The following is a 10899-nucleotide window of genomic DNA, read 5'->3' as shown; positions in this document are numbered from 1 at the left end:
TGTGTGCACCTGTTGAAGATCTAGGACGTTCTTTAAGGCTGCATTTACACCGCAGGTCGTACTTTTAGCCTATATCCAATTTTTTGGAACGCCTGCTTGCATCTACTTTTTAAAATGACCCATATCTGATACCTGTGCTTACACTGCTTTCACTTGAAACAACCCGCATGCGTACACGAGGGTTTAACAGCCCGCATGCGTACACGAGGGTTTAACAGCCCGCATGCGTACACGAGGGTTTCGTTACCGAAAACAAAAGTAAACAAACAGCTGGCATTTGCAATGGAGGCTAACGAGCCATTAATTATAATCCATTATATATAATAAATAAATACAATATTTTCTTTCTCAATATTTCTTAATGAACTAAATGTCGCCAAGCCAGGGGTCGTGAGTTCGAGGCTCGGTCAGAGCAAGTACGAATTGTGCGGGGCGACTGTTTGCGACCACTTGTGACTGTCACTTTGCTTTCCGAAGTTGTCTGTGTGCCTATGTGGCGGTGCTGTGTGTGTGTGTGTGTGTGTGTGTGTGTGTGTGTGTATACCTGTTGAGGAACTTCTATAATTATAATAATAATAGTTTTATTTGCCATGCAATCAACTTGTCAGTCAATTGTTGGAATTTGCTCAAGGCACAGAGTCTACCAGCACCCCTGAGGCTCTGTGTGTGTGTGTGTGTGTGTGTGTGTGTGTGTGTGTGTGTGTGTGTGTGTGTGTGTGTGTACCTGTTGAGGAAGGTCTCTGTGAGGCCGTGTGTGTGTGTGTGTGTGTGTGTGTGTGTGTGTGTGTGTGTGTGTGTACCTGTTGAGGAAGGTCTCAGTGAGGCTGTGTGTGTGTGTGTGTGTGTGTGTGTGTGTGTGTGTGTGTGTGAGCGTACCTGTTGAGGAAGGTCTCCGTGAGGCTGTGTGAGTCCTGTGTGTCCGGGGGGGGCTCCTGCACCCCGCCCTCCAGCAGCATGGCCTGGTACAGCTGCCTCTGCTGGCTCTTCTGCTCCAGGTGCTGCTGCACCCGCAGACGCTGCCGGTAGAACTCCTCAAACCTCTCTGTGGAGTCACGCAGCTGGGGGGGGGGGGGGACAGACACACACACACACAGGTTGAATAGGTGGTACACACAGACACAGACACACACACACAGGTTGAATAGATGGTACACACAGACACACACACACAGGTTGAATAGGTGGTACACACAGACACACACACACACACACAGGTTGAATAGGTGGTACACACAGACACACAAAGACACACACACACACACACACACGTTGAGTAGTTGGTACTCAAAACACACACACGCGAGCAATAAAAGTCACACAGACACACTCTCACACACTCTCTCACACACACACACACACACACACACACACACACACACACACACACACACACACACACACAAAGCAGTAAAACTCATCAATAGTGCTGTCCCAAACGACTATTTTTCTAACGATTAATCTAGCGATTATTTTATCGATTATTCGATTAGTCTACCGACTAATTTATCGATAAGTCTAACGATAATTTTTGTACTGTAAAAAAAAAAAAAAAAAAAAACTCTTTGTCTCCACCTCACTGCTATGTTTAGCCAACTTGAATGCCAACATGGCCATTTAGAAGTCTGTCCATCACCACAACACATAGCTAGCTAACGTTACTCTCGCTGCTATGTTATGATTAGCTAAATTGATGCTAACGTAGCATGCGAGCTACGAGCTAGATAACGTACAGTAGGTGCTCGCACCACAATGACAATAGGCTACCGTAGCTAGCCAGCTACATAGCTAACGTTACTAACACCAGAAGACAAGACATACGAACTGTGGTGAGCTACATTGCTTGTGTAACATTAGCTAGTAGCTATCCATTTTTCACTCATACACTTAATTGTCTCGCCTGGTAAAATAAAGGTAAAAAAAAAAAACAAAAAAAAAAAAACGCCATTTTGTTTATTTACGACTAACCGACGCATATTACGCTAACCGACGTATTGACGTAGTCGATGACGTCGACGACGTCGAATAATCGTAACAGCCCTACTCATCAAACTTCTCTCCCTCTCTCACACTCTCACACACACACACACACACTCTCTCTCACACACACACACACACACACACACACATACACACTCTCTCTCACACTCACACACACACAAACTGAATTCCTAACCGTCTGAAGTACAGCCAGCCTACCAAACACACACAGCTCCATTCAAAGGCACCATTGACACACACCACCACCCCTCCCCCGCCACACAGCCCCCCACCCCTGTCACTGCCGGGGAAGAGGCAGGGCCGGGATAGGGAGGGGGGAGGAGAGGAGAGGGGGGGAGGAGGACAGATGACTTCCCCTCTGTACCCTCTGCCTCCCTCCTGCTAACTGATGGGCACGGCCCCGCACCGGGAGACAGGCTGGCAGGGGGCCAGGGGGAGGGGGAGGGAGGGGGAGGAGAGGGAGGGAGGGTGGGAGGGAGGGAGGGAGGGAGGGACTGAAGGTGAAATCACAGAGCCCAGTATCTCATTGGCCTCTTTATCAGTCTCCAGGGTGATGAGATGACAGGGCAGGGCTGTGAATCCTGTCTCCCTGCAGGGCTGTACACACACAGATACAGATGCACACACACACACACACACACGCACACACGCATACACATGTGCATAGACGCATACACACGTGCACACACACACACACTCAAACTGACGCATACACAAACTGACGCATACACACACACACACACACACACACACACACACAGAGAGATGCATACACACAGACACAGGACACGGTGGTATGTCCTGTATGTTTACAGACAAACAGATTGACTCATGTGTGTCTGTCTGTCTGTCTGTCTCTCTGTTTCTGACAATCACTCAGTGAGAAGAGTAGGAAAGACAGACAGACAGACAGACAGGCAGACAGACAGACAGAGAAACAGGCAAGCAGGCAGACGGGTCGGGCAGGACAGGCTGGAGGTGACTGCAGGCTGGGTTGTAACTCAGACTCTGAAGAGGTAGAGGAAGGCTGACTCAGACCCATCTCTGGGCTCTATATATAGACTTAGGGGTGCGGTGTGTGTGGAGGGGTGGACAGGGGGGGGCGACACCTCGACCAGATCTAATCACCCCGTCTCTCCACGGAAGACCAGGCTAACAGCATCACCGAGAGGATAATGGTCCGTTGTAACAAGATACGGGCGATAGAGGAGATGGAGATGGAGGTAAGAGGCTGTCAGAGAGGGGGTGTCTCACCTCGTCCCGGTCAGCTGACCCAGGCAGCGGGGCGTCCTCGCCCGGGGCGGAGGCGGGGCGCAGGGCCTGGGGACCCCCCGAACTCAACATCTTATCCACGGGGGTCTCCGTCCTGGAGCTGAGACGAGCAGAGAGACAGAGACAGAGAGAGAGAGAGACAGAGAGACAGACAGACAGAGAGACAGACAGAGAGACAGACAGACAGAGAGACAGAGAGACAGAGAGAGAGAGAGAGAGAGAGAGAGTGAGAGAGACAGAGAGACAGAGAGACAGAGAGAGAGAGACAGAGAGACAGACAGACAGACAGACCGACCAGATCAGAAACCAGAAAGACAGCATTATAATATAACGATCATGATAATGACAACCGTTTCATGACACTCCCTGAAGATCTCATCACAACAACTGTTGCCAGCTCCGCTAAACGGTGACATTGTGGTCACATGCGTGTGGCTGCGTGTTACGTGACCCAAAACATCGAAACGTTGGCTCTCAAGCCTCTCCAACAACAGCTTAAGCCAAATCGAATCAAATCAAACAAAACTATTTGTATAGCTCATTTCTTACAGAAAATGTGACACAATGTGCTTTACAGATTACAAGGAAGATAAAATAACAACAGAAATAAAACAACAAGAGAGATCAAAATAACAACAGATAAAAACAACAAAAAAGTCATCCAATGGGTACATTCTGTACTATTGTCACTTTCTTATCTTGAATTATCGCCTTATTGTCTTGTGCTGCAATGTCAGGACCCGAAGCCTAAGAATTTTACTCTCTTACACTTGTGTAATGTGACGTAACAATAAAGACTTGAAACAGCTCATAAGTCTTAAGTCTCAGATCATTCCCGATCCCTCTTCCTGTTGCAAAACGGTCATATCAACAACAGTTTAAGTAATCCAATGGTTACAGCTCAGGAGGGTATTCCATCAACAACGCTAAAGGAAAATCCAGGCTTATTCTGATGAGAATGATCAAAATATCCAGGCTTGTTTTGATAACTCTTGCAAGAGTTATCAAAAATGAACCTGGATTTTCCTTAATCGACGTTGATGGAATACCCCCCAGTCTCAGACCCTCTCCCCCCCTCTCCCCGCCTACCTCTCCGGAGACTCCTCGAAGATACTGTGGCACTCGGAGCTCTCCATCATCAGGCTCCTGCTCAGACTCCCCCCACCCCCCGCCCCGGGGTACTGGAAGTTCGCGAACGAGTGTGACATGGGCGACACCCCCCTCCCGCCCCCCGCCGCGTCCCCCCCGGGACCCCCCCTCTTCTCCTGTCCTGTCAGTCCGTACGAGAGGCCGTCCAGGGCCGGGTTCAGCGACCGCGACATGTAGGTGTCGGCGGACTGCGGGCGCCGCAGCGGGGAGGAGGGGTAGGGGGACAGCTTGCTGATGAGCGGGGTGAGCAGGTCCGAGTAGCCGGCCTTGGCGGGTTTGGCCAGGCGGTCCACGTGGATGTTCAGCTGCTTCTGCTCGAAGGCGCAGGAGAACACGCTGTGGGAAGTAAGGAAGTCAAGTTTATTTTATATTCAGGGTTCCCACACCTCCTGAAACATCAAATTCAAGCAGCTTTCAAGGACTTTCAAAACTCACTTCCCTCAAATTTAAAGACCCAACACGGCATAGTTTGAGACAGAACTAGTTGAGTACATTTTTTTTAATATATATTTTTTTAGAGAGAGAGAGGTGTTTACCTGTGGGACAGGTTCTGCATCCAGGAGATCAGGGACAGGTCCAGGTCGTCACAGCCGTTGCCGCACAGCATGTCCACGCCCAGGAGGACCTCGCCCTCCGTGATCTCCTCACCCGTGGCCTTGCTCTGTGGGGGGGGGTGAGGGTAGGAGGGAGGGGGTCAAATCAATGGATTAGGTTTATCGAGTCAGTCAGTGATGGTTCGCCAATCAATCAATTGATTCATCCAAGCCTTTAACGTCAACCAAGTTGTATTCACGTAGATCTTTAAGGGGTGGGAAGGGGGGGAGGTGTCGAGGGTCAAATCAATGGATCGGACAATGAGTCAGTTAGTGATGAAAAGGCATCAGTTACTGTGCGTTAAGGTGTCAATCAATACACCAACAGATTCAACAATCAATCGATCGATCCAACACCTAAACCAACCCGTCAACCAAATTGTATTCATGCAGATCTTTAAGTCATACGTTTAGATCTCGGCTTCAAATATCCACATCTGTCGCCCCCGATTACGCTAACGCTAGGTCTACCTACCCCCTCCCACCCCCCCTCCCTGGGGATCCCTCCCACTCCAGAACTCCAGTTTACCCATAACCCCACCTGGCAGAACTCCACGCAGCACTCGTACAGCACCCCTTTCAGGAGCAGCTGGAACAGGCGGTTGCCGCTGGCCCTGAACCCGGCCTCGCTCAGCTTCCTGTCTGCGGGTATGAACTCTGCCACCATGGTGCACGCCTCCTCAAAGCACTGCACCCGCGCCGTGCTGGGGTTCCAGTCCTGCAGGGGGGCAGACCACAAGGTCACACACTGACACACACACGCACAGGCATGCACACACACACACACTGACACACACACTGACACACACACACAGACACAGACTGACACAGACACAGACTGCCACGTCACACACACACACATGCAGCACACACGTACGCATATGCATGCTCACACACAATGACACGTCACACGCACACGCACACAGACATGCATACACACACTCGCACACACACACTCTCACACTCGCGCACACACACTCGCACACACTCACTCTCACACACACTCTCACACACTCTCTCTCTCTCACACACACACACACACACACACACACACACTCTGCCTAATCTCCTAATCCCACATCGGTATTAAACAGTGCCTGAGACACGTATTTTAAGCTCGAATAATCCGAAATGATCCCGATTATTTTTTGAGGGGTAAAAAAAAACAAAAAAAACATGGAAACGGAACAGGGGAGATAAGAGTGGAATCGTGAATAATTCTAGTTTGGGAGTGAATAGAAACAGAATAAATCCCATCCTGCCTTGAACTCTGCGTGGTTGGTGAGGCGGGGCAGGGTGAGCAGCAGACACAGCTTGCTGTAGTCGTCCTTGGACGGGCAGAACTCCTCCAGGGCGTGGAGACACTTGACCGCCTCCTGCATGGTGAACTCCAACTGAGGGAGGGAGGGGAGGGAGGGAGGGAGGGAGGGAGGAAGGAAGAGAGGGAGGGAGAGAGAGAGAAAAAGAAGAGAGAAGAAAGTAAATGGTAAATGTACTGACCTATATAGCGCCTTATTCCAAAGAGCTTTACAACAGCCTATCATTCACTCATTCACACACACATTCACACACCAATGGCGGCAAGCTACCATGCAAGGCGCCGGCCGGCCCGCTCATTGGGAGCAATTCGGGGGTTCAGTGTCTTGCCCAAGGACACCTCGACGATGTGGCCAGCCGGAGTTCGAACAACCGATCTGCCGACCTTGCGATCGTTAGACGCCGGCTCTACCTCCTGCGCCACAGCCGCCCCCAAAAAGTGAAATCCCTTTTTTATTAGGTCAGATGTAAATTCTCCATTGCGGCAGAAATCCACGTTGTTGTGCGGCTCTCGTGTTTCCCCAGAAGGAAGAGAGAGTGGGTGCTCTGCAGAGGTTACTGTGTGTATTTTGGAACATCAAAAACCATGATCTCTGTGGATGCATAGCTGAGTGTTAGCACTTCCTCCTCGGGGCATAGATTTGAAATTCCAGAGAGAGAGAGATAGAGAGAGAGACAGACAGACAGACAGACAGACAGACAGACAGACAGACAGACAGAGAGAGAGAGAGAGAGAGAGAGAGAGAGAGAGAGAGAGAGAGAGAGAGAGAGAGAGAGAGACAGACAGACAGAGAGAGAGAGAGAGAGAGAGAGAGAGAGAGAGAGAGACAGACAGACAGAGAGAGAGAGAGAGAGAGAGAGAGAGAGAGAGAGAGAGAGACAGACAGAGAGACACACACACAGCTGGTGAGAAGCCCACACAGACTAGGCCAGTAATGAGACATACTAGCTACTGGCTGACACAATCTGGCTTCACAGCTACACAGTCTGGGACATTTAGATCTTAACAAGGAAGATGAGTAGACAGACATGAAGATATGTATGTGTGAGAGAGAGAGAGAGAGAGAGAGAGAGAGAGAGAGAGAGAGAGAGAGAGTGAGACAGAGAGAGAGAGACAGACAGAGAGAGAGAGAGACAGAGAGACAGAGAGAGAGAGAGAGAGAGAGAGAGAGAGAGACAGAGAGAGACAGACAGCTAGGGTGTTGTTCCCTCTGTGTGTGTGTGTGTGTGTGTGTGTCTGTGTGTCTATGTCTGTGTGTGTGTGTGTGTGTGTGTGTGTGTGTGTGTGTGTGTGTGTGTGACTGTGTGTGTGTGTGTGTGTGTGTGTTGTTGTCTCACGTGTTGTGGCTCGTCCTCTGCAGACATGGCGTTGTTCACACACAGGGCTTCTAGAAACTTCTGCTTCAGGACGATGTAACGGAACCTATGACATCACCACACACACACACACACACACACACACCTCCGGTCATCTTCAACACCCCCACAGGCCTCCAAAACGCAATTAGCGTCTCCTCACCAGTCAGTCAGGTGCTTGTGTACATTGGGTAGTGAGTGGTGGCCTCACCGTTTCCTGTCAAACTTGTCCATGCACTCCAGAGGCTGGATGAACTGAAGGACCTCGTCCCACTGGCCGTCCAGCACAAGTTGCCTGAATAAAAAAGAAAAAAAATATGGAAAAAAATCTTGAATTAAGGTGGGATAAAAAGCAAAGGTATTCCGTATTTATGACACGTGTTGCCTGTTTTTTTTTTGTTTTTTTCTTGAATTAAAGTGGGATTAAGGTCACAAATGCAAAAGAATTCTGCATTTATGTCACCCTATCCAAATCCCCCAGAAAACGTTATTTAAAACCAACAAGTTCAAAGTGCAAAAACTCTGTGAAAACAAAAGGAGTTCTGTGTGTCTCTCCGCCTCCCGACAGTACATTGCTGTGTCACCGGCTAATTAGCCCTGTCTCTGTTTCACAGAGGGGGGTACGGTGTAGCCTAATAAAGAGAGGAGAGGAGAGGAGAGGAAAGGGGAGAGGAGAGGAGAGGAAAGGGGAGAGGAGAGGAGAGGAGAGGAGAGAAGAGGAGAGGAGGGGAGAGGAGAGGAGAGGAGAGGAGGGGAGAGGAGGGGAGAGGAGAGGGGAGAGGAGGAGCAGGCAGGAAGTGGGGACAGCCTGTACCAATAGGGGCCTCTGCCTGCGGTGTGGAAAAAGGGGGTCTAGTAATCCCATAATGCATCACACACTCAGCTGAGTGGAATGCCATGCCACAGTGTGCGGGGCACAGTTGGCTGACATTCAAAGGTGCACTCCAACCTAACGCAGGGGTCCACTGCTAGGCTAACATGATGACCACATCACAATGGCTTCCTCACTGTGAAAACATCCATCAACTAACCGGTGGTGGAGGATAAAGCTACTGTACGGTATAACAGCTAATGGACACAGATGGAGCAAGCAAGCCTGGTGCAAAAAAGAAAGGAGAAGACATTTATGACGAGCATTTTGACTGCCAATGGCCCCTGGCCCGAGCTCTGATTACTTCTCTCGCAGATGACAGATGGATAGATGATTCACTTACTCAGACAAATGTATTTGTTGGAAGTCGCTTTGGATAAAGGCGTCTGTGTAAATGCCAAAAATGTAAATGTCGGCCTAAATGCATCTTTAAACTTGGTTGAGCCTTTTAAAAATAATAATAATAATAATAATCTAGATATAGGCTGTAGCCACTGTTAAGAGGTTAGGCATCAAATGTCCAGATCTATCGCCCCCTGGACTACACTAACTAGGTGTACCCCCCCCCCCCTGCCCCCCCCACTCCAGAGCTTCAGTGACCCACCTAACCCTAAGCAAGTAAGTAAAATGTCTTTGTATAGCACCTTTCCCAGACCAAGGGTCACAAATAGGGCTTACACACCGGCAGTTCCGAACGCCGGTTCGCGTTCGCGTGCCGAAACCTCCGAACGTTGGCGCTGTCTGGCGAATGATACACTGGTATGAACGCGGGCTCGTTCGCCAGACAGCGCCAACGTTCGGAGGTTTCGGCACGCGAACGCGAACCGGCGTTCGGAACTGCCGGTGTGAAAGCCCTAAAAGTGCTTTACATATGGAGAACATAATAAAGAAGAAACATAACAAAACATAATAAAAGAGTGAAAGTCATGGCAGGTTAAAATAGGCAAACAAGTGAAAATAAGAACAAGTAACAGACAACAGGTGTACAACAATATCAACAGGACACAGAAAGACAGGAGGTTTTTGGGGCTATCCAAAAGCCTGTCTATACAACACAGTCTTTAGCTGTTTTTTTTAAAAGCCTCGACCGAGACCTCTGATCTAAGATCCAAGGGGAGAGCATTCCAAAGCCTGGGAGCCACGGTTTGGAATGCTCTATCACCCTCGGTCTTCAACCCTGACTTAAGGGACAGCTCTGTCAGCACCCCCTGTTATTGAACCCCCCCCCCCACCCACCCACCCAAACTCAACAGTCATTGAATGAATAGGTTCCTGTGTTATCTGAAGAGGCACACCAGAGCGGTTCCCCCCCCCATCCCCATCCCCAACCCCCCTGTGTCCACCTCCAGTCCTCCACCCACCTGAGGAAGAGCATGTCGTCAGAGTAGAGTCCGTTGATGACGCCGCTCTCCTTCTCCAGGGCCAGCATGCTGATGTGCAGCTTCCTGGAGTTCAGGAAGTCCAAGATCACCTTGATGATCTCCACCTCCTTCACGTTGATGGTCTCCTCCGCTGTCATGGTCGCGATCTACAAACAAAACAACGCGGTCACTCGGGGTGTGTGTTTACGTACTGTCAGTGTCTGTTAGCACTTAGAACAGCCGTGGGTGGGGTCATTTGAACCTGTGAGTAAAACATTGTTTAAATATCTTTGCACTCGATCAGATTTCAGGACCCTCCTTTCATGACTTTTCATAGATATGTTGCGTTCTACCACCCAGTATCCTTACATTTTCAAAACCACATCAGAATTAAGGACCCCAATTGAAATAAGCCAGTGGCTTTCTTGGGTTTTTATCCTTTTAGTTGACCTTGTATGTAATATGTACTTTCATGTACCTACTTCTGCAAACCTTCTAATAAAGTTTTCAATCAATCAATCAATCAATCAATCAATAAGCTAGTATGAAGCTATTCTGCAGTCTTTCTGTATAGGAGACAGGCTAACGGTGGTCGTTGGGTGTAAATAGCAGCTTCCCATTGTAAAGACTATAAATGTAAAGACATTTGACCCCCGAGGCGGCTCTTATAGTAGGTAAAAAAGGCACGGCTGTTCTAGTGTTAGGGATGTTTTACCCGACCGCGTTCTGTTTTGATTGAACACACAAGTACTTCATATTTCAAGAACCGAACTGAACTCCTTCAGGGTTGAAGGACTTTCTGTTCAGCACATTGTCCTGTCTGTCCCTGTACACTAGCCATGTACAGCCATGCTCCTTGGCCCGGCCCTGTTAAAACTGACCTAAGGAGTCAGTCAGTCTCAGCCTAATCTATTCCAATTCCTTCTCGCAAACAATCACAGGAAACGTATACGTCTGCGCACCTAACTCTATAGCCAACAGA

At 49.2% G+C, this 10899-nt stretch overlaps 1 protein-coding gene across 1 annotated transcript; it reads right to left on the bottom strand.

Annotated features, from left to right (window-relative positions):
- Positions 1-876: 876 nt before the first annotated feature.
- LOC308175114 (WD repeat-containing protein 47-like) lies at positions 877-10075 on the bottom strand (the record flags this gene model as incomplete). The annotated part of the gene is made up of 9 exons (XM_080550834.1): positions 877-1058; positions 3253-3370; positions 4360-4755; positions 4956-5080; positions 5554-5730; positions 6275-6406; positions 7668-7752; positions 7897-7980; positions 9918-10075. Coding segments are annotated over 9 exons (1457 nt in total), but the record flags the coding sequence as incomplete, so codon positions are not given.
- Positions 10076-10899: the final 824 nt, after the last annotated feature.

This window comes from Nansenia antarctica (assembly GCF_963989245.1).
Source record: "Nansenia antarctica genome assembly, contig: SCAFFOLD_1001, whole genome shotgun sequence".
NCBI lineage: Eukaryota > Metazoa > Chordata > Actinopteri > Argentiniformes > Microstomatidae > Nansenia > Nansenia antarctica.
This window is presented reverse-complemented; position numbering and strand designations above follow the sequence as displayed.